Source organism: Dendrobates tinctorius, unplaced genomic scaffold (genome assembly GCF_039654945.1).
Source record: "Dendrobates tinctorius isolate UK_male_01 unplaced genomic scaffold, ASM3965494v1 ptg000301l, whole genome shotgun sequence".
NCBI classification, from domain to species: Eukaryota; Metazoa; Chordata; class Amphibia; order Anura; family Dendrobatidae; genus Dendrobates; species Dendrobates tinctorius.
Window position 1 is genome coordinate 2,177,611 of NW_027361968.1, and position 23,802 is coordinate 2,201,412.

A 23,802-nucleotide genomic window follows, 5' to 3' on the forward strand; every position below is an offset into this window, starting at 1 on the left:
AAATTGAAAGTGCAAATCCTTCTCACCCCAACAGACGAATTAAGGGACAAAGCACAGTAGATTAATAGATGTGATGACCACAGAGGATCCCCATGTGAAAGCAAAAGGGCAACGATCATAAGAGGAAATGCTTAGACCATATGTTGTCCATAGGTGATAGAAGCACCAGGATTAGGCAGTGGGTCCGCAGTGCTAGGACCACGTTGTAAGTAAGAATGCACACATACATACACACTGGGCAGAATATTCTGTGGGCGCCACAATGAATCTTCACATTAAGTTATTCATCCTCCTGAGATTCAAAATGATAGAAAATGGACAGAGGATTTAGCCAAGTAGGAGACAACATGGTGCAGAAACTTCACTGTAAAAGAATGTCTAATAACTACTACTGTAAACATTCTGCCCAACGATGATTAGAAAAATCTCCACAGAAGAGACACTAGGACCAGACTCGTCCACCGGTGACATGAGCCACTCATGTGTCCTCTATTCCCAGGAATTTCTGTATGGCCCAGGCCGGCCGCGCATGGCACGGTGGGGGCAGGGATGTCCGTCACCTCAGTGAAGTTTACATGAACATGCTGACTGATCCACTGCTCATAGGCCGGCACCAAGGTGTACACCCCAGGGCGATATGGGTCAGCACAGCCTTCTCCCCAGCTCACAATGCCAGCCTGGTACCAGACACCATGGACTTTACACACAAGAGGTCCTCCGGAGTCACCCTGAGAAGAGAGAAACAAGATGGTGACCATCATATCTATACACTTATCTATTATCTATCATCTACCTTTCTATTATCGATCATTATCTATCATCTATATATTATCTATCTATCATCTATCTATCTAAGTCCAAAGATTGGAGGCAGCACACCATTCGCCCAACGTGGCGACGTTTCGGTTCCTTGGTGAGAACCTTTCTTTGATATCTATCTACATTAATGCCACCTACCTGGCAGGAATCTTTTTGTCCCTCAATATATCCAGAGCATATTTGGTCTTCCTGGACGATGATGGTTGTCTCACTTTCTAAGGACCACAGATGATACATTGTATCACATGTCTTTTGGTCGATGATTGGGGTCATGACCTTCTGAAGGGTTCCATTAATCGGAAGATCTCCTGATAATGAGAAAGCAGTGGATTTTCTTACTACCTCAACTTCAAAAAAGTTGGGACTCTTTGAAAAATGTAAAGAAAACCAGAAACAATGATCTGTAAATCTCTTATATTTTATCACACAGAACAAAGAACAGATCAGACATTGAGCAGCCATTTTTCCATTTCATTTGAAATAATTAATTTTGAAATTGATGGCAGTGACACATCTCAGAACTGTTAGGTCCGGACTGTGTCGCCATTGTGCCGGGGCCGTGTCTACCACTGTGCCAAGACTCTGTTCACCATTGTGCCCGAGCCTTGTCCACCATTTTGTCTGGGCTGTGTACACCTTTGTGTCTGCTCTATTTCTACCTTTGTACCTGTGCCTTGTCCCCTTCCTTACAATAGTCTGTAAATATTGGGGAAGTGAGGAGACAACTGCTGGAGTTTTGAGAGAGGAATCTTCTCCCATTATCGATGCAAGATATGGTTTAGCATTGTCCTGCTGAAATATGCAAGGCCTTCATAATGTACTGTAAGATATGTATGTTAAGTAACCTTTGATCTTGCTGGAAGCTTCCAGAATCCTCCATTCTAGGAGAAAATCTTGTCACACTGTAGTAGCCTGTCAGCTCCTGCAACTTCCCTCTTTCCCCCCTCCTTAACAGCTCTGTGTCCGCACTGGTAATAGGACACTTCCTCTATAGCAATTGGCCCCGCTCCACAGAAAGGAATGCTAATTAGTTAAGGGAAAGGATTCCTTTGTCCTGGCCATGAGGTTGAATGCAAGTATATGGGAAGTATTAAAATAAGTTGTATTGCAAAAATCATACGCGCCAGAGATATAATTATCACATCTCTGAGTAGGCAACGAACCCAGGGTTCTACCCTCTAAGTTTCACGGTTCTAACTCCTCCAGAAACTGAGATATGGATTGCTCCCAAATGGAGTGTCCTAAGTATGGCATGTCTGATGTTGTTTTATTATATTCGATGAATTACAACCTATGAGACCCTCGGTGAGTTGATACGAGCTTCCCTCGTTAAGATATGGTTATCATAAGTTTTTTTTAGTAAATTGGCAACTTGGAGAAAGGGGGGATGAACTTCTGCACACTGCCCCTTCCGTGATGTCACACAGCAGAGGCTATAAGGCATTCCCTTGGGAAAACCAGTTAGTTAAGCTGGAGTCTTGATGCTGACAAGAACCCCAGATGAATGGAGACGTGTGGCTCTGCCTTCTTGCCACACATGGCTTGCCTAAAGAATCATAAGCAAATGTAAGTGTTATTCTTCATTTTCATCCATGTTACTTTGATATTTGCATTGTACATATTTACTGTCTCAATTTATAACAATTTTTATCTGTATAATCACTGCCCACATTTTGGGAATAAATGATAAAAAATTTATCAGTCTGTTTTCATGCTCTAAGAAACGAACTATGCGCCTTTTTTAGATAATTACACTACTGTTTGGATTGGCTTCGAACTCCTCCATTAAGTCTATAACTTAAGTGGAGAAACCAGGAGCTGGTGGCAGCGTGGTGTGTGCGGTTGGTTAGGCTATTTGGCAGTACGGAAGGGGTCTTATTTTGCTGAATGAGGGGCTGAGGCCCAAAGCATTGATAATTCCCTCACTGCAGTAGTCTAATTGCCCGTGCACAACAAGCAGCCCATCCGGCGACTAATTATCCTAGGTGCAGTTCCCTGACTGACCTGAGGGTAAGGGGGGCGCCGGAGAGCTGCGAGTTCCGAAGTGGAACTGAGAAAGTGGGAGATACATAAATCCCCGCAGTTCTTGGAAGGTTGTTAGCAGTGGTGGGGCATCCAAAATAACCCCCCTGCGGTAAATTGCTAGAGCGAGATTAGCTTGCTGTATATTTTTTGTCACATGGTACCAGTGGCGGGATAACTAAAATAAGCCCCCACTGTGCCTGTGATAGCCGTGTGCCGGCAGTGCATCACATCCCTCCATCCGCTGACATACCCGTGTCAGTGGTGGGATCGTGACGTATTGGCAGCACAGGGTGCTGGCGCTGTCGTCACATATTGGTGGCGGCGGTGGCGTTCGTTCGTCATCACACCTTCTTTGAAATAGACGTCTATATGGACCAGATGTCGTTCTAACCTCTCTATATAAGGTTCAGCACAAATAGTGCTTCTCAAGTGTGTACTCTCCCTCTCATAGACATTAATGCCCCCAGACGTCAGTGATAAAGAACTGTGCGGTGACAATAAGATCAATAACAAACTGGATGGTGCCTCTCAATAAGCTGGATATTCCCTCCTCAATAACCAGCTGTATGATTCCTCTCCTTGATAACAAGTTGGATGCTCCCTCTCCTCAATAAAAAGCTGGATAGTCCCTCTTCTCGATAATAAGCTGAATGATCCCTTTCCTCGATAACAAGCTGCATGGTCCCTCTCCTTGATAACAAGCTGGATGTTCCCTCTCCTCGATAACAAGCTGGATGGTCCCTCTCCTCGATAAAAAGCTGGATGGTCCCTCTCCTCGATAACAAGCTGGATGGTCCCTTTCCTCGATAACAAGCTGGATGGTCCCTCTCCTCGATAACAAGCTGGATGGTCCCTCTCCTCGATAACAAGCTGGATGGTCTCTCTCCTCGATAACAATCTGGATGGTCACTTTCCTCTATAACAATCTGGATGGTTCCTCAAATCTTATGATGATATCTTGTGCTGGAGATTTATGACATTCAAAGTGTTTGCAATTTTACATTGAGTAACATTTTCCTGAAATGAATCTATAATTTTTAGCCCAGTTGGTCACAGATTGATAACCTCTGACCATATTTGCTTCTGGGAGACTCTGCCTCTCTCACATGATCTACTTATATGGAGTTATGTGACTTAGCTGAACTTTGACCCGCTGGCCATTGTTCAGTAGAACCACTTACTTTTCCATCCATTTGTTATCCCAGTCCGAGCTGTTCTGAGATGCGTCATTGACATAAATTTCTAAATGAGATAATTTTTCAAATGAAAAAGACAAACGTCCATCGTCCAACATCTGATCCATTATCTGTGTGATAAAATGTGGCGGTATCAGATTTCCAGATCATCTCATACCGGTTTTCTTTACATTTTCCACAGCGGCACAACTTTTTGAATTACGATAAAGGGTCTTACGATAAAGGGCCGATCAGGAGTAAAGAAAGCTCCAGAGGAAAAGAAGTGCAGAGAAAAAAGTCCTATAACTTGCTGCTTGCTGTCAATGAATGTAAACATTCATTGACCCTGCCTGACCTGTCCTGCTTTGGCAGGGGATAATCTTCTTACAGTGTATCCGTGTAGGACATTATGTGGCGATGTGACTCTGGGTTTCACTCGAAGAGGATTGTGGACACTGAAATAACTAAGGCTTCCAACTTCTAGATGAAAGCAAGAACTGTCAGTGACAGCAAGCAGAGATCTTGTAAATGTTGAAACCGTGATCCACTTAAAAATGCACCAATAATACTGAATATAACAGACAGATGGACTCACCATAGAAAGACGTGTGGCCCCAGCCAGTGACCCAGCACTCCATGCCACAGGGGAAGGTGACAGAGGCAGTGGGCAGGCAGATGGGCTGGATGTACTTGGTGTAGGTGACCGTACTGGAGAGCTGCAGCAGGGCGATGTCCCCTCGGCTCCCGACTCCCACAAATTCAGCGTTACGGATCAGAGTTCTGACTTCAGAGATCACAGTGTGAGGCGGAGCCTTAGCCGAAAGGCGATATAAGCCCAAGAAAACATCATAATCCACCGGCGAAACGGAGCTGGGAACGAGATAATGGCCATACAGAAAGTGACAACTCGTGGGGAAAACAGGAACTTCACAAAGTTTAGAAAATTTGGATTGCATTATAAAAAGAGGTGTGGTTTATATGCAGGTGGGAGGGGCTATACATAGTAGATGTGGTTTATATGCAGGTGGGAGGGGTTATACATAGTAGGTGTGGTTTATATGCAGGTGGGAGGGGTTATACATAGTAGGTGTGGTTTATCTACAGGTGGGAGGGGTTATATATAATAGGTGTGGTTTATCTACAGGTGGGAGGGGTTATATATAATAGGTGTGGTTTATCTACAGGTGGGAGGGGTTATATAGTAAGTGTGGTTTATATCATGTCTTTAGTATTAAAAGCAAGAGTCTATTATCCTCTTTTCAAAAAAATAATTGAAATAGAATAATTTGTTACCAAAAATTATTTTAATAAAAATTTAAATAGTGGCAGAAAAAGATGGCACAAATTAACACGGTTAACGTGATTCTGACCTTTATCGGTCTTTAGTCTCAGAGGTAATATTTTATACCGATTTACCCCTCCCATAAGGAATGTATAAGACTAACCGAGAGAAACCAGCATTTCTCATGGGTCACTGAGAAGCTTGTACAGGAGAACAGGTCTGAATGAAGCCCTTATTTCTAGTAGAAGAGATGCTTTCTCTGCGGTGTTTCTGGATATTAAGAAGAGGTAGGATCTTGCACAGACCCACCCATGACTAAAGTGCGTGACTAATTTGTGAAGACTTTATCCCATGTTTTGCAGAAAAGATGCTATGTATCAGTTATGTTGCTAGATATTGACCAGAGGGAGGAGGATGTAGAGCTTGGCCCTGCCTATCAGGAAAGTATAGGTCCAATAAAAAATCTTTTTTTTTCTCATGTTAAGCTGAGAAGGGAATGCAGAAAACCAGGATGAAAGGATGTGCCCAGTTTGGTATAAACATCCCATCCCAAGTAGGAGAGATACTTCAAATAGAAGGAGGAGCTGTATGCGTGTAATTTCCTATAGGAAAGTGTATGACCAATCTGGGATGATTCCCTCCTATCTCTAGTATAAGAGATGCTATCTGCTATGCTTCTAGATATTGAGGAGAGGGAGGAGTTTGTACAGGTTAGCCCTGCCCTTGAGGAACTTATAGCATCAACTGAGAGGAACGACTGTGTTTTTTGGATTATAAGACGCTCCGGATTATAAGACGCACCCCAAATTTTGAGGAGAAACATAGGAAAAAACTTTTTTTAATAAAATGATGGTGCTTCTTATAATCCATGTGTCTTATTGCTTGCCGATGGTGGTGGCTGCGGTGAAGCGGGGTCTCAGGGTCGCTGCTGGAGGAGGCAAGAGTGAAGCATTGCTGCAGGTCGCAGGCTGGGATGAGGGAGTGTTCTGATGTGCGGCATGCCGCTGTTGGTGTCCAGTGGTGGTGCAACGCTGTGCCCCGGTGGTGGTGCTGCGCTGTGTCCCGGTGGCAGAGCTAGGCTTTGTCCCTGTGGCGGTGCTGCGGGGTACTCTGTCGACATTTTGTGAAGGGCCAGAGCCCCCAATAGTTCCATGGTTTCCTCCTGTGCGATGGACTCCGGGAAAATGGCCGCTGGGGGGCGTCGCATGTGCAGACGGAGATCTCGGCACCAAGATCTCGGGAGATGAGATTTCAGCTCTGAGATCTCATCTCCCGAGATCTCCATCTGCGCATGCGCCGGCCTCCGGCGGCCATTTTCCCGGAGCCCACCGCACAGGAGGAAACCATGGAACTGCTGGGGGCTCTGACCTTTCACAAAATGTCGGCACCTCCACCGGGACACAGCGCAGCACCGCCACCGGACACCCGCAGCGGCGCACCAATAAGCTATATCAGCATTATAAGACGCACCCCCATTTTCCCCCCAACTTTGGGGGGAAAAAGTGCATCTTATAATCCGAAAGATACGGTATTTTTTTTTTTTTGAGACACTGATATAGAAGGAAAGGATGTAACCAAGCTGAGGTGATCCCTCCATCCCTGGTACAAGAAATGCTATTTCTGCAATGTTTCTGGATATTGAGGAGAGGGAGAAGCTTGTGCAGGTGAGCCGGCCCATGAGGAAAGTATAGGACTAACCAGGTGAGCCCGCCCATGAGGAAAGTATAGGACTAACCAGGTAAGCCCGCCCATGAGGAAAGCATAGGACTAACTTGAGAGCAACCCACTTTTCAAATTGGCCCTTGAGAATGAAGCAAATTTGGAGTACCAGTAACAACATTGCTGTTTATGTAAGTAGAATCAGAGCGGAAACTGTCACATTCATGGGATGCACTTACTTTTCAAAGCAGTGAGCAGCAGTCAGTACCCAGTGATGGGAGATAAGGGACCCCCCACAAACATGACTTCCTTTATATTGAACGCTAACTTGCCAGGGCCATTCTCCATCCACAGCATCTGTCCCTCCAACTATCTTGGTACTGACCACAGGGGAACCGCACACAGAATGGTCAACTTCAGCCGTAGGAGTGAGGGACAGTGTGGGACTAACTGGAAAAAGGTGAAGACAAAAGTGGAGAAAAATGAGGGGTTATTGTCCAAGATTTGAAAGCAGCGCCACTCTGATTAACAGGTTAGGTCTGGTATTACAAGTCATCTTGATTCAAGATTATTTCTATAGCTCAGTTGACCTAAGAAGAAGAGGGGCGCTGTTACACAGAAAATGCAGAACTATCTTACTAATGCTGGAAAATTCCTATAGTTTTGATTTAGAAATATTAAATATTATCAGAAAATGGTCACATCACATCCTAATATAAATGGTTATAATATTACGGGACAGTTTCTATGTTGGGTTAGGGTATCCTCTGAGGAGTATCAGGGGACCTCTATTTAAGCATCTCCTAGATTACTTCACCCTCTGTATTTGTGGCGCCCCTGAGGCTTCAGTCGCCACAGAGGTGCTGCACCTTCTCCTAAGGTGTAGTGCCCCACCATCCAGGTAAGGTGGGAACTCCTGACCACGCTCCACACCTGCATCCCACACAACAGGGTAGTTCAGCAGGGACCCATCCATGCTTTATGCTGGAAAGGTCATAGGGTGCCTTTTGGGGTCCCTGGCTTCGTAACACGAGAGGTGCTGGGGAGGCGGGTGGAGTTAGATATAAAAGAGAGGGAAGGTGTAGGATTTCAAGTCAGTCAGATGGGGGTATGAGAGAGAGAGCAGGCTGACAGCAGGTCAGCCTGAGAGGAGCTTAAGGCGGAGGAAGGCAGTCAGTCAGGAGAGGCTGAGGACTGGTCTTAGTGGAACGAGCTCCCTAGGAGAGGAAGAGAAAGAGCTGTAGACTGAAGACTACAGATTCCATAAGAGAGATAGAACAGATCGGAACGAAGAAGAATAGAAGGACGGTGGGAAGCAGGTTGAGAAAGAGAGATAACCCTTCCAGTCCAGAGAGCGCAAAGGCAGGGGCCCGGTCCCCGAGGTTGATTGGATCTTTATGTCCTGCAACAGACACTGGAGGAGTAGTGAGCCGCTAAAGCCTTGCTCCCATCATAGACTTGGGACACAACAGCAACACGGATAGAGAGCCGGGACGTAGAGTGGAGTCCCCGAAGCAGGCTACAGCTGTCTGTCATACAAGTAAAGACTAGGAACACCTAGAGAGAGGCATTCCAGGGTAACTAAGTACTGGAGTGCTTCGCACCTAAAGGCGCATTGGAGGCGTCGTTCAGTAAGGTACATGTTGGCAGAGTGGGGAAGGGAGAATCCTATCCTGCCTGGAGGTTGGCTGGAGCCCTGACCTGGAGAACACATTACGGAGGCAGGCAGTTGTGTGAACTGCAAACAGTGAGTAAAGCTTTGGAACCGCATACTCGCGTGTCCTCCAGTTATTCCCGCACCACTACACCTGGGCACCAGCCTCCATACCATTCTGCGCCTCTCCTCATCCATTGCACCTACACTGCCCTGGGACTACAGCTCCACCTGTGGGGAGCTATACCATCTCTGCTGCACCAAACCATCAGTCCCAGCGGATCTGCATGCAGCGTTGGCTTACCACCTTACTTGCCAAACACCACGGGTGGCGTCACAAACTACCTAATAAACTTTAACACCATTAACATCACCGCCATTGATATTGGGCGCCCAGGGCCACGGACCGGGTCACCGCTGCTGTGACACATTCCCGCCTCGACACCGGCCCGGTACCGAGTAACCCCGCTGCCCTGGGCGTGCGAGGGCGACCCATATTCACAATCACTATCATCCCCATTCTCCCTTATAAAACTATTCTCCTTTCCTTACATTGACCCACCAAAATAATTCAGAAGGTATTGCTGTTACCTTTAATCTCCACGAAACCTGCCGCAACATTGCAACCACAACCATCATTAGCAGCAACCAGGAATATTTCCGCAGTTCAGGAAACTTAAATGGGTTGTTTATTACAAGAACTAACCAAGAAAAGTCCACAGAAGAGCCAAAAATATCAACAATAGACCAAGAAATGTCCAAGGAAGACCAAGAAATGTCCACAGATGACCCAATGATACAAAAGGCCTAGAAATGTTCTCAAAAGACAAATAAATTTCCACATCTGACCCAGAAGGATCCACACAATACCAAGAAATGCCAAGAGGAAGACAAGCTGACCACAAATGACCCATAAACTTAAAAAGACAAAGAAATGTTGACAATAGTCAGAAACATCCACGAAAGGCAAACAAAATCCACACATGACCTAGAAACATCAAGAGAAGATCAATAAAAGTCCAAAAATGACTCAGAGACATCCACACAAGATCAAGAAATGTCCACAACAAAAAAATGTCCACCTCTAACACAATATGTCAACAGAAGACTCAAAAACATCCATAGAAGTCCAAGAAATGTCCGCAAACCAGGAAGAAATGCCACAGAAGATGAAGTAATGTCTATAAATGACTCAAATAGGTTTACAAATGACCAAGAAGTGTCCATGAAGGACCCAGAAACATTGACATAAAACCTAGAAAGGTCTGTAGAAAATGAAAAATGTTGTTAACAAAATGACTCTAAAATGTCCACAGAAGACCAAGAAATGTCCAGTGAAGAAAAGGAATGTCCTCATAAGACTTCAAAAGACTCAAAACATTTAGAGAGGACTAGGAATTGTTAAAAGATGAGTCAGAAATGTTCACAGAAGAGCTACAAATATCCACAGATGAGCAACAAAATGTCTACCAAAGCCCAAGAGACGTCCACTGATGATGAGGAAATTGTCATGTCCGCCATGTCTGCCATGTCTGTTTTGTCTTAAGAACTCCTGGAGCGATGTGCATATCTTGTCTGCTATCCTGCTTGTTCCCTAGAGCAGTGTGCACACTCACCTCATGTCTGAGCTGCAGGATGCCTGCGTTTCTGCTCTGCCTTCTGTGATCTTCTCGTCATGTCTAGAATCCCTGGTCATGTGTCCCTGCCTGGATCCTGCACTGTCTGGTTCTGCAATCATCTCGTCATGCCTGAAATGCTGATCATGTGACCTTTCATAGGATCCTGCACTGTCTGGTTTGGTAATCATCTTGTCATGTCTAGAACTCTGATCATGTGACCTGTCTAGGTTTCAGCACAGGATCTGCAGTCTTCTCGTCATGCCTGGATCTCCGATCATGTGACTACGCTCTGTTATCCTGTGGATCTGAACCCGGAAGTGCTCCCCTGGTCCTGACCTGAAAGAGGAGGTGCTATGCCCTATATCAGACCTCCCCTGGGCCTGAGTATTGTGTGGTGTCCCTGCATGGCTGCTTGGTCTGTGGGGCGCTCCCTCTATCCTGTGCCCTTGCACTCTGCTCTGTCGTGCATCTCTGCACACGCTCCGTGCTCGTATTCCGTCTCTGGTCTCGTGTCTTGTCTAGTGTTTGTCCTTCTTGCCATGTTCTGTCCCTGCTCTGCTTTGCTTTGTAGTCCTTGTTTGCTCTGCTTCTGTTCCGTGTTTCTGTCCTTGTGTCAGGTCTCTCTCTGCTTTGTGGCTTCAGGTACCCTGCCTCTGTCTCTGTCCCTGGCGTGTCTCTACACGTGCAGGCCTCCGCTCTGAGCCTGTCCCTGGCGTGCCTCTCTGCACGCGCAGGACTCTGCCTCGCCTGTCCCTGGCGTGCCTCTCTGCACGCGCAGGACTCTGCCTCGCCTGTCCCTGGCGTGCCTCTCTGCACGCGCAGGACTCTGCCTTGCCTGTCCATGGCGTGCCTCTCTGCACGCGCAGGACGCTGCCTCGCCTGTCCCTGGCGTGCCTCTCTGCACGCGCAGGACTCTGCCTCGCCTGTCCCTGGCGTGTCTCTACACGTGCAGGCCTCGCTCTGTGCTCTGTCTAGCCCAAGGTCCTTCCTTGGCCCGGCTCTGGGCTTCAGCCTACGCTCCGCTGCTAGACTGTCCCTGGCATGCTCTTTGCATGCGCAGGTCTCTGCCTAGTTCTTTGTATTGTCCCTGATGTTTCGTGCGCCTTGCACATTTCGTACTAGGCTTTACCATGCTGTCTCGCATGTGGCTCTGTCCTGTACCCTTTGCCTAGCCCTGCCTTGTGGCTCCATGCACGTGCCTGGTCGCCTGTGCCTACCTGGTGTGCCTCAGCTGTGCCGCCTCTAGCCGTGCTCGCCTGTGTGCCCCAGCCGTGCCCCGTCCAGTGCTATAGTGGTCTGGCTGCGTGGCCCCGCAGCGGAGCTGCCTCTAGTCGTGCCTGCTTGCAACTGCCATCGTCAGTACCACCTGCCGGTGCTCCCCGCCGTGGTCTCTGTGCTCCCTTGCACTCACGCTGGTTCTCGCACTGTGCCTTTTCGTGCTACTCTTGCACAAAGCCTTTGTCTCCTTTTGCTCCTTTCTGTACCCTAGTTTGCCTGCCGGATTCCATTACCTGCCGACCACTGCCAGAGGTCCGGACCTAGATGACTGCGGCCTGATGTCCGTAGCCAGATACCTGGACCCTGTCGGTCGATGCCAGCATTTGGATTCCGATGCCACCGTACTCTGTGCCTCTCCCTGGCATGCCCCTTGGCATGCGCAGGCCACCATCCTGTGAACCTGACCCGTCCCTGGCATGCCCCTCGGCATGCGCAGGTCTCTGTCCTGTGAACCTGATCCTGGCGTGTCTGTTGACATGCACCATGTCACTAACTCTCTTGTTTCCTTGCATGGAACCCTGGCTAACTTCTGGATGTCCGGATCCTGCCGATCACCCTCTGAGCTACAGACCCTGATGCCCTGGTTGATCGTGGACTGTTGTCCGGAGTCCGATGTCCGTGTACCATCTGCACGTTCCATGCCTGGACCTCGGCGTGCCATTGCACGTACCCTGTTTCATGAACTGTGTGTTCACGTTTGCTGTTGCACCCTGAAGAGTTCCACAAGTCTTGGGCCTCAGCGTGCTCTTGCACGCACCCTGCTTTATGTTCTGTGTGTTCACGTTTTGCACCTGTTGTACCTGAAGTCTTCCTTAATGATGTTCCTTTGAATTAATGACTCGTCTTGCCTTGTCTTGTCTCCCTGAGCCGGCCGTCTGGTCCAGCAGCCATGGTGGCTCACCCCCTTGGTCTTGCCCCTGACACTCCCTGTATAGGGGGTGGTTCTCATTAGGTCAGCTCGCCCTAGGTGGGTGGGTGCCACGGCCCAGAGGGTCCACTCCTTCTAAGAAGAACGACTCAGCATAAGCTGACACTTTGTCACAGAAATGTCAGCAGATGTCAAAAGAATATCCAAAGAAGAGCCATAAACATCCACAGATATCTAAGAAATGTCTGGAGGATAACCAAGAAACATCCACAGATGACCCATAAACATGAAGAGATCTAGAAACATCCACTGGAGACCAAGAAATGTCCACAATTATTCAGAAACATCCAAAAGAAGACTAAAGCATATCTAGAGAAAACAAGAGATGTCTAGAGAAGACTCAAAATTATCCAAGAAAGACCAAAATTTGTTTACAGAAGAACATCTAAAGACCAAGAATTGTACACAGAAAGCATAAAACATCCATGAAAGACAAGAAATGTCCAGCGAAATTCAAGAAATGTCTACAGAATGCAAAGTATCACACAGAATGAAAATTTCGGCGGTAGACAAAGAAACGTCTACAGATGACCAGAGAAGAAAAAGGAATGCCCATAGATGAGCCATAAATGTTCACAGAAGACCAAAAAATATCTACAGGTGGCCAAGAAATGTCCACAGATAGCCAAAAAAAATTCTACAGATGACTCAGAAATTTCCACAGAACACCGTGACATGTCCACAAAATGCCCAGAAATGTCCACAAACGACCAAAAAATGTTTATAGAAGAGCAAGAAACATCTACAGAAGACAAAGAAATTAATATTTTTTTCTCATTTTTATTTTTTTAAGCCTGGGTTTCATTTGTGCCAATTTATGCTTTTATTTGCACATTTTTATAAGCATATTTTATTTCCCGAAACAAAGTCTAAAATCGCCCCAGTGTCCGGAGTGAAAATTACTTGATTTTTGCTTCGTACTTTAAATACAGATTAATGTTTTTTTTTTTTGTTTGTTTTTTTTTTTTTATAAAAAACAGCTAAATTAAGAAGTTTGTTGGTAATGGGTTTATTGGTTCAGAATTTGGTGCCTGAAAGTTACCTATGGCTTGAAATACAGGAGACTTATCATGGACGAAGGAATTCTCTGCGCAGATTGCGCACGACCAGATTAGTCGATGGCCTCAGTGACAACTCCCTCCAGATCTGTAGAGATCTAATCTGTAGGCACAGAGGGGTCCGGTGCGGCCTCCTCCTACACCCTATCGAGTTTCTGGAGGGTCAGAGAGTTTGTACACAGAGAGGTATGGAGAGAGGCAGATGTCTACATACCAGCACCCAGCATAACAATCACCGCAAGGACTCCAGGATTTCGGAGAACGTCCATCACAGGGCTGAAACTTCTCCAGTCTCTGACTTTCTCCTTCTTCTTCCTCCTTTCTTAGGATAAAGGTTTTGAACATCTGAGAAAAGCTTCAAGTTTCAGCCCATATGAGAATCTTGGCCCCACAAAGTGACGGACACCTGACACCGCCATACAATATGTATCTTTACAATATCTGCTGGAAAACCTGTACACTTTAACCCCATAAATGCCTCTACCCGATGAGTCAGAGGGACTTATGATAGATGGACATGTGCAAGCAGCAATGGTGGGATTCAAAGCCACGAACATAGCCAACTCTGAGGTCCATGGCTGCCCGTGTGCCCAACAAAGGATATTAAGGTCTCCCACAGAGCTGTCCGCTGAAGCTCCGTGTGATTACAATCTCATTCCACATAAATCAGAGAAAGCGATGGCGGCATGGGGCTGTGCATGTAGGAAGGAATCATTTCTTATAGGGGAAAATCTCAGCTTCAGAAATCTCTGATCTTCAAATTATCTTCTCCATACTCCCATGTTCATAGCAGACATCTCCACGTTTCTCAGTCTTCTTCTAGATACCTTATGCTCCTGCCAAAGCCCTCAAATCGCCTGTCTGCTATGACTCCCCTACAAGTTCTTTTAATATCCTTTGCTCAAATTTAGACCTGTCAATCCTACATACTCTTCTCACCCTTTCAGAGGCCTTTGACCTCCTTCAAACTCCTGTTCCTTAAGACACTTCAGCTCCCACCAAATATTTGTTCCACCCGTTTTTCTGACCTCCTTCAGACATTCCTGTCCCCTCCAGACCCCTTTATTGTCCTGCAGACCCTTCTACTCAAAACCTTTATTTTTCTCCAGACCCTTCTTCTTAACCAATCCGTCTCTTTCACACACCTTTGTCCTTTCCACATTCATCAGGCCCCCACACGATTGAGCATTGTTGAGCTTATACATAAACCATCCTTCTAACATGACTTTCCCTTGACAGATATGTAGGAGATGCGAGACCACCCCGATACATGTTAGACAGTCATCAGGTCGCGCCACTTTCAGCCATTGTTTTCCTAATGTGTATGATCGGTTTTAGGTTTGTGAAAACCTTAATGCATTTGCATTCTTCACCCATGTCACATTCTCATATTTGTGGCCAGGCTGTAGATTATAAGAAGTGAGTTTCCCACCCTGTGGTGCAACACATCTTCACCATGAGATTCATCCTTGGAGTTTCCAGTGTCTCGATCACATGGTCCATCCCATTGTGGATCTCGTCATGTACATTAGGACCGTACTCATGTAGGTTTCTATAGAACCTTTGTCTTGCCTACAAAGATAATAGGGACCGGTCAGACCAGTTCCCTTCATTCTTTTCCTGTAGTTTCTGTGAAACAGAAAGACCTTCAATATTAATAAAGTGACAAGGCTCAGACATAAGTGTGGGTGGGATGTTTGAATAGTTGTACAGCGAGTGTCTCATTGTTTATCTTTTTGGTTAGTATTGAGTATCTGGTGATCCTGTAGGCTCCATGGAAGTGGCAGACCCGACGCTTTTCACTACACACGTGATTTACTGAAAACCCAAAACTGGAGAAGTTGTAAAGAGTTTGACGAATAGGTCATCACTGGAAATTTCTTGTAAGGCCTCTACCTGTCCTACATGAAGTCTTGGTTTTCATGAATTCATGCAGGACATTAATCCAAGAGGATGTGGGGAAGCCCAACTTATCTTCTAAAACAGATATTGGATTGAACTATTGACTGTGAATCCAAACAAAGCCACCAATGCACCCAAACAAGCAAACCGTTTGGTCAAGCTTCAACTCAACATGCCTAATGACCATATTATGAACCGTGTGTATTGGGTTTCATATTTGCTCCCAGCTCAAAGGTTTTTTTAAGTAGATAAGTGGGACAAAAAAAGGAAACAATGAATCAACAAGTCTGGAGGTGCATACAAAGAGGAGTATTCCATATTAGACATTATGTTCAATCCCATCCTTCTCCAGAACAAGGATTACCTGGTAATGAAGGTGCTGGCAGCAACATCGAAACAAATCACCAATGGAGAAGTGGTGGAGCCCTTTTTGACTGTTTATTTTCACCATGGGAAATTATCCTAGTTTGCTTGTTTGGCCATCTTGGAAGTTATTGGGAGGAGATGTGCATCTTTATACGTTTACCCTTTGGATTTGGTGGCGAAAACCCAACGTTTGCAGCCTGGAAGGAGTTTTTAAGAATCACTTCATAGATATACAGTAGATGCGGACACAGAAGTGAGACCTATCAGACATCTGTGACTATGTCATGAAGTACTAGGATTGGAGCAGAGATAATGTGGTCACATCTTTTACAAGTTTAAAAAGAGCAAATTTATTTATCATAAAACAAATCACAACAAAGTGTCCTCACATGCATTGCAGAGAACACCAACCACTGCTGCTATATGGTGGAACAGGTCCAAAGGGTACAGAGGATAGAAATTGCTGCAGCAAATGGACATTTCTCCTGAGACAGAAACACGGCGGACATCAAACATTCAAGGAACAGGTAGTGATGTGTTGGTCATTCTACTATCCAGAAATAAATGGCGGCTTCTTAGAAAAGGTCATCAGAGGCCACATGATCAAGATCATTTCAAAAGCTTTGTCCTGGTAGCCACATATTCCAATAATCCCACCAAGAGCATTCTGAAACTCAAGCCATTATGACTATAATCCCACTAGGTCCACTGAGCCGACCACCGATCATCACGTGTGCAGTACTAGACAGGTGATCAATACTAACGCCGATGTAGTAAACGTGGAGGATGAGGAGATGAAGCGAGTGGCTCCAGATGAGTAGATCCAGTTGTAGTAATCCGGGACATAGGTGTAGACTCCCGGACGGTTAGCCAAGGCACAATCTTCTCCCCAACTTACGATGCCAGCTTGATACCAAACCCCATTCACTTCACAGACAAGGGGTCCCCCGGAGTCACCCTGGAAAAAAGAATGAAATTCCAGAAATACTACATTAATTCCCTGTGCTGCAATTGTTATCTAGATACAGGTGCATCTCACAGAATTAGAATATCATCAAAAAGTTAATTTTCAATACAAAAAGTGACTCTCCTGTATTCTATAGAGTCATTACACACAGAGTGATCTATTTGACGTGTTTATTTCTGGTAATGTTGATTATGGCTTACAGCCAATGAAAACCCAAAAGTCATTATCTCAGTAAATTAGAATAATTAACAAAAGAAACCTGTAAAGGCTCCTAAGTGTTTATAAAGGTCTCTTAGTCTGTTTCAGTAGCTCCACAATCATGGGGAAGACTGCTGACCTGACAGATGTCCAGAAGGCAGTCACTGACACACTCGACATGACCCCTGTCCACACTGCCAAAAGTATCAATACCTGGTGTAAAAACAACAGTATCACTGGGCTTGATTGGCCGCAAAGTCGCCTGACCTTAACCCCATAGAGAATCTATGGAGTATTGTCAAGAGGAAGATGAGAGACACCAGACCCAACAATGCAGACGAGCTGAAGGCTGCTATCAAAGCAACCTGGGCTTCCATAACCCCTCAGCAGTGCCACAGGCTGATCACCTCCATGCCACTCCGCATTGATGCAGAAATTGATGCAAAAGGAGCCCGATCAAGTACTGAGTGTGGGTCGCTCTCCCAGGGCTATGGGGTACTTGGTACTGGGCTGGTGTCAGCGGGATGTGTCACAGCAGCAGTGACCCGGTCCTTGGCCCTGGGCGCCCAAGTAATGGCGGGGATGTAATGGTGGTATGTAATTAGATGAATAGTTTGTGACGCCACCTGTGTTGTTTGGCAAGTGAGATATCAGGCCGACGCTGCATGCAGATCCTCTGGGGCTGGTGGTGTGTTGCAGCCTAGATGGTGTAGCTCCCCACAGGTAAAGCTGTAGCCCCAGGGCAGTGTAGATGTGATGACACTCGGATGGTGTAGTGTTCGGCGCAGGGGATGTAGCAGTGCCAGGCAGGAGGACGCAGGAAACCCGGGCATGTAGTTCCAAAGCTTTACTCACAGTCTGTAGTGCCCGCTTCCGTACCGTGTCCTCCGGGTCAGAGACTTAATCAACCCCCCGGGCAAGTTAGGGCTCTCCTCTCCAGCACTCCGCCAACATGTACCTTTCTGATCGACTCCTCTATAGCGCCTTAAAGTGTGAAGATCTCCTAGTACTGAGTTACACTGGAGTTCCTCCTGACTGATGTTCCCAAGAACTCTACTTTTACGGCAGACAGCTGTAGCCTGCTTCGGGGACTCCCTTCTCCTGAGTCCCGGCTCTCTATCCAATTGCTGCTGTGCCCCAAGTCTTAGATGGGAGTAGTTCATTTACAGCCAACTACTCCACCGGTGTCTGCTGCAGAACCATAAGTGTCCATACAACCTTGGGGACCGGGCCCCGGCCTTGCGCTGAGAACCTATAGGCAGGGCTCCTCTTCCAACCCACATCCTCTCTACTCCTTCGTTCCGTACTGATCTCTCTTTCTTATGGAAGCTTAGGGTTCAGTTCTAAGTCTTTCCACTTTCTTTCCTTTCCCGTGCCAGCTGGCTCAGGTCACTGAGGGAGCTGCAGCACTCCTTCCTCCATCCCTTTTTCCAGGGATCCTCACTCCTCTCCAAGTGACCTCCTACTCGACTGACCTGTCATCCTACACTTTCCCACTCTTTTATGTTTCTTAACTCCACCCACCTCCCAGCACGCACAGTGTTCCAAGCAGGGAACCACCAAAGGTGCTCTGCTACTCTCTAAGTACAAAGCCACTTGTGGTTGTGCAGAACTACCCTGTTGTGTAGGGTGCAGGTGTTGGAGTCTGGAAAGGAGTTCCCACCTTACCCGGAAGGTGGGGCACTACACCTTAGGAGAAGGTGCAGTACCTCTGTGGCGACTGAGCCTCAGGGGCGCCACAAGTGCATTTACTGAACATACATTTCAGGAGGACAACATTTCAGATTTTACAATCATTTTTCAGGCTGGTGTTATAAAGTATTCTAATTTCCTGAGATAATGACTTTTGGGTTTTCATTGGCTGTAAGCCATAATCATCAACATTAACAGAAAGAAACCCGTGAAATAGATCACTCTGTGTGTAATGACTCTATAGAATATAGGAGAGTCACTTTTTGAGTTGAAGAACTGAAATAAATTCACTTTCTGATGATATTCTAATTTTGTGAGAAGCTCCTGTTCATGGTCATGTTAGTGCTGAGGTTACACAGAAAAAAACAAACAAACAAAAAAACAACCACAAGTTCTTTTGAGTATAGGTGAAAGAAAGGGTCATTCACAACAGTTTCACAATCAGACCATGAGGGAAGTATTAAATAAAGGGAGAATAAATACAAAAAATAAGAATTTATAAGAAAAGAATGTCACCCACCTGGCAGGAGTCTTTCTGTCCGGCCTGGTAGCCGGCACAGATTTGGTCACTTGGAACAATCTGTATGCTGGCATCAATGCCGGAGTTGATGTGGTACATGGCATCACAGGCAGTGTTATTGATCAGAGGCACCATGACCTGCTGCAGAGTCTGAGGATACGGAAGAGTCACTGCAGGAAGAAGAGCGAAGGTCCAGGTCACGGAGTGCAAAACATGGAAACAAAGACCAAAAGCCTTAAAAGAGAGACCACTCTGTTTTAATTGGTGAGTGAAGTGGTGAAGACGTAAAGTCGTGTGGGTCTATGGGACTCTTGACGGAGACTCCGGTAAGTGATGGAGAATCTGTGGTTCTCTAGGAGAGTCAGACACATGATAGGAGAAATAATTATTTCACCTTGAGAAGGAAGAGAACTGTCTCCGTTGGCACCTAGTGGGGGAAGCTGCCCTGGAAGTCAACGGCAGACTCATTAATGAGATGTGAATCACGACTAGGAATTTGGGCAAAACCAGAGACACGTTGCTTTTGGTGAAAAGTGGTTAGTCAAAATCACTAGTAGTGACTCAAAGCTAATTAAAAATGGACCGTCAGCACAGAATGAGTATTCATTCCAAGCACAGGCGCTCGGTGCATCGTGGTACAATCAAAAATTCATTGCTCCTTCCCACCCACTTGTTTTCCCGCCATCTCTATCTTGATTGACAGCTCTGACTTTACTGAGTCAGAAAATGGTGGAGAGATGTAAAACAAGTAGTTAGGAAGGTGCACTGAACTTTTGGCTGCGCCTTGATGCACCAAGCTCCTGTGCTTGGTATGATCAGTAATATTGTGCTGATGCTCCATTTGAAGTGTTGTCTGATGAAAACAAGTTGTCACCTCTCCGACCATTTTCATCTGTACAGATCAGAAAAGTTAAGACCTTTTAGAATGGGGCAGCAGTGCGCGTGTGACCACCACTCAATTCATTCTCTATGGGCCTGCTAAGCGACGTGCTCAGTGTTTTCCTCAGCCTCATGAAGAATGGGTGGAACGATGTTCAGGCGTCCAACCTGCCACTTTATTTTATAGCAAGCATATAACTTCCTTATTCTGCCAATCGGTGTGGGTGTCAGCGGTAAGACATCCACCAAACAGCAGATTATCACCAATTCGGTGAACAGGTAACAACTTGTTTTCACTGGACAACCCCTTTAATGGTCAATCATTGAAGCGTAAGACTTTCTGTATCTCAAAGAAAAGCCTCATGACCCAGGAGATTGTTTAGATACCCTGATACATGATGGGGATGCAGTGTGGTACTCTTGGGAAGCATCATACAGATTAGGTTATAGTCTCACGTGTCTCCTGAGTTCTTACCATCATTTCCCGTATTGCCCCATCCAGTTACCCAGCAGTTGGTGCCATCGGAGAAGCTCATGTACCCTGGTGGGACACACACCGGCAGGATGTAGTCAGTATAGGTAATGGGACTGGAGAGTTGTAGTAGGGCGATGTCCCCCGGGGTGGCACTGCCGCTATACAGGGAGTTCACGATGATACTTTCTACACTGGACGTAATTTGATGAGCATTGGAGATCTGCAGCTGGTAATCACCTAGAACAACTGTGTAATAGGAGGGATTTGTAGACCTACAAAGAGAAACCGAACACCACAATGATGAGGAGCAACAACACCCTCCATAATGTTATACAGCAGGAACGGAAATATCTTTGGTGCCTTTGACTGAAAGTGATGACTTCATCATGTGTTGGGAGGGTTAAACTAAGCTGCATACATGGGCGGGTTTTATGTGAGCACTCAGAGTGGGCGGGAGAGTGCTCAGTATCATATCTCTTCCTGCAGCCACACCGGCAGGGGTACTAGCAGGACCTGCGGTGATGTCACAATCATGTAATCATCACATGGTCCTGGTTAAATACCTGGACATGTGAGACAGGTGGTGTGTGGTGTCTTGAGAGAGGAAGTACTCCCTCGTAGCTCCAAGGAGGAGCGGAGGACATTGCCTGGTGCCTGCAGGTTGAGACCTGCAAAGGAAAGGACTCTGTGACACTTTATTTGTTTTGTTTTTCCATTAAGCCAGAGAGGCGCTGCTTTGTTTCGTGAACCCTGCCTTGATGTATGCTGACTCCAATAAACCTGCCGGTGCTTCACCACCAAAGTGTTCCTGTGTCTACCTGAGGAAGCAGCTAAGCTTGTCAACCCCTCACACATGGCCACATATCTCTCCTCGTACACTGTGCCAGTGACCCTGTCACAGAGGTCATTCCTTGCTTGTGTCACTACAGAGATGGTTATCATTTATTCTACCCTCCCCCTCCAACCCTTTTGCCATATTTTACTGTAGTCCTACTATAGGACATGTTATCAAATCCCACAACCCAACTGCGGGCAACCATGCTAACCACTACAGGGTAGAGCAGGAAGCAACTTACGATCCAAAGCAATGTGCGGCAGTGAGCACCCACTGGTTGGAGATCAGTGACCCTCCGCAGATGTGGGAACCTTCGTACCGCAGGCTGATCTGCCATGGCCATGCTCCATCAGTGGCATCTGTGCCACCAACGATCCGATCGTTGATCACTGGACTTCCGCACGCTGATTGGGCATCTGTGGTGGGGTTGGAGATTGCTGGAGAGGTGTAGACTGGAAAACAGGAAATGTTATCCTTAATTTATCTAATTTGATGACATCAACCATTTATGTATCAGACAGAGTGCTCTGTACCTGCCAGTCGTATATTCACCCACATGAGGTGACATCACTAGTCAACCCTTGACCACCTAAGTTTAGGTCTTCGCCCAAGGTAGGGGTGAAATGTGTCTAAGCCCCTCAAAGTGAAGCAACCAAGATTGGACGGGTCTCCCACTTGTCTCATCACCATGCCGCCTCCATATTGTCTTGGGAGGTCAGCTCTACAAACAAGGGTGACCCCTGTGGCCAGAGAGCTCAGTATTAGAGATGAGAGAATATTTCAATGTTCGGTCCGGATTACGATCGCCGAATTTGCAATATTCGCCGATTAGTTGAATATTCGCCAAACAAAACTGAGCGCTATTCAAGTCAATGGGAAGCAAAACAAACATGCACAACACCTGGAACCAGCCCAAAAGCTGAAAAAACACATCAAATGAGGCACAGACATCAGGAAAGTGACCTCAATTCACCCACAGTACAAACTGTAGCACGGGACTGCAGCAATCAGTCAGGCACGAGGTATCGGGGTCTGGGACAGCATTTACAGATTTCAATTGAACGTCACCGTAAGATGAGGTGATTGGTGGATTGGTGTAGGCCTGCTGTGCTGGGAGCCCTGATACCACATGCAACACCTCATAGTAACATAGTTAGCAAGGCCGAAAAAAAGCCATGTGTCCATCCAGCTCAGCCTATATTCCGTCAGAATAAATCCCCAGATCTACGTCCTTCTAAAGAACCTAATCACTGTAAGATACAATATTGTTACACTCCAGGAAGACATCCAGGCCTCTCTTGAACCCCTCGACTGAGTTTGCCATCACCACCTCCTCAGGCAGGGAATTCCAGATTCTCACTGCCCTAATAGTAAAGAATCCTCTTCTATGTTGGTGGAGAAACCTTCTCTCCTCCAGACGCAGAGAATGCCCCCTTGTGACCGTCACCTTCCTTGGTATAAACAGATCCTCGGAGAGATATTTGTATTGTCCCCTTATATACTTATACATGGTTATTAGACCACCCCTCAGTCCTCTTTTTTCTAGACTAAATAATCCTAATTTTTCTAGTCTCTCTGGGTATTGTAGTTCCCCCACCCCCTTTATTAATTTTGTTGCCCTCGTTTGTACTCGCTCTAGTTCCATTACATCCTTCCTGAGCACCGGTGCCCAAATCTGTACACAGTTCTTCATGTGTGGTGTAACCAGGGATTTGTACAGAGGCAGTATAATGCTCTCATCATGTGTATCCAGACCTCTTTAATGCACCCCATGATCCTCTTCGCCTTGGCAGCCGCTGCCTGGCACTGGTTGCTCCAGGTAAGTTTGTCATTAACTTGGATCCCCAAGCCCTTCTCCATGTCAGATTTACCTAGTGGTTTCCCGTTCAGTGTGTAATGGTGATATTGATTCCTTCTTCCCATGTGTATAACCTTACATTTATCATTGTTAAACCGCATTTGCCACCTTTCGGCCCAAGTTCCCAACTTATGCAGATCCATCTGTAGCAGAATACTATCTTCTCTTGTATTGATGGCTTTACATAGTTTTGTATCGTCTGCAAATATCGATATTTTACTGTGTAAACCTTCTACCAGATCGTTAATAAATATGTTGAAGAGAAGAGGTCCCAGCACCGACCCCTGTGGTCCCCACTGGTCACAGCGGCCCAGTTAGAGAATATACCTTTTATAACCACCCTCTGCTTTCTATCACTCAGCCAGTTACTTACCCATTTACACACATTTTCCCCCAGACCCGGCATTCTCATTCTGTGTACCAACCTCTTGTGCGGCACGGTATCAAACGCTTTGGTAAAATCCAGATATACCACGTCCAATGACTCACCTTGGTTCAGTCTATAGCTTACTTCTTCATAAAAGCTGATTAGATTGGTGTGACCGGAGCGATTCCTCATAAACCCATGATGATGTGGAGTTACACAGTTATTCTCATTGAGATAATCCAGAAT

General features: G+C 46.2%; 1 protein-coding gene across 1 annotated transcript in view; it reads right to left on the reverse strand.

Moving 5' to 3' along the window:
• Positions 1–416: 416 nt before the first annotated feature.
• Positions 417–23,802, reverse strand: part of LOC141073426 (transmembrane protease serine 9-like) — a 37,247-nt gene continuing 13,861 nt past the window's right edge. Inside the window, exons 2-10 of the mRNA XM_073560619.1 lie at positions 21,573–21,783; positions 20,497–20,768; positions 19,143–19,312; positions 16,497–16,723; positions 13,734–13,819; positions 7,200–7,410; positions 4,615–4,889; positions 958–1,127; positions 417–728 (exon numbers count right to left, since the gene is read on the reverse strand). Coding sequence (XP_073416720.1) covers positions 417–728; positions 958–1,127; positions 4,615–4,889; positions 7,200–7,410; positions 13,734–13,819; positions 16,497–16,723; positions 19,143–19,312; positions 20,497–20,768; positions 21,573–21,783 — 1,934 coding nt within the window. The remainder of the gene's footprint in view (positions 729–957; positions 1,128–4,614; positions 4,890–7,199; positions 7,411–13,733; positions 13,820–16,496; positions 16,724–19,142; positions 19,313–20,496; positions 20,769–21,572; positions 21,784–23,802) is intronic.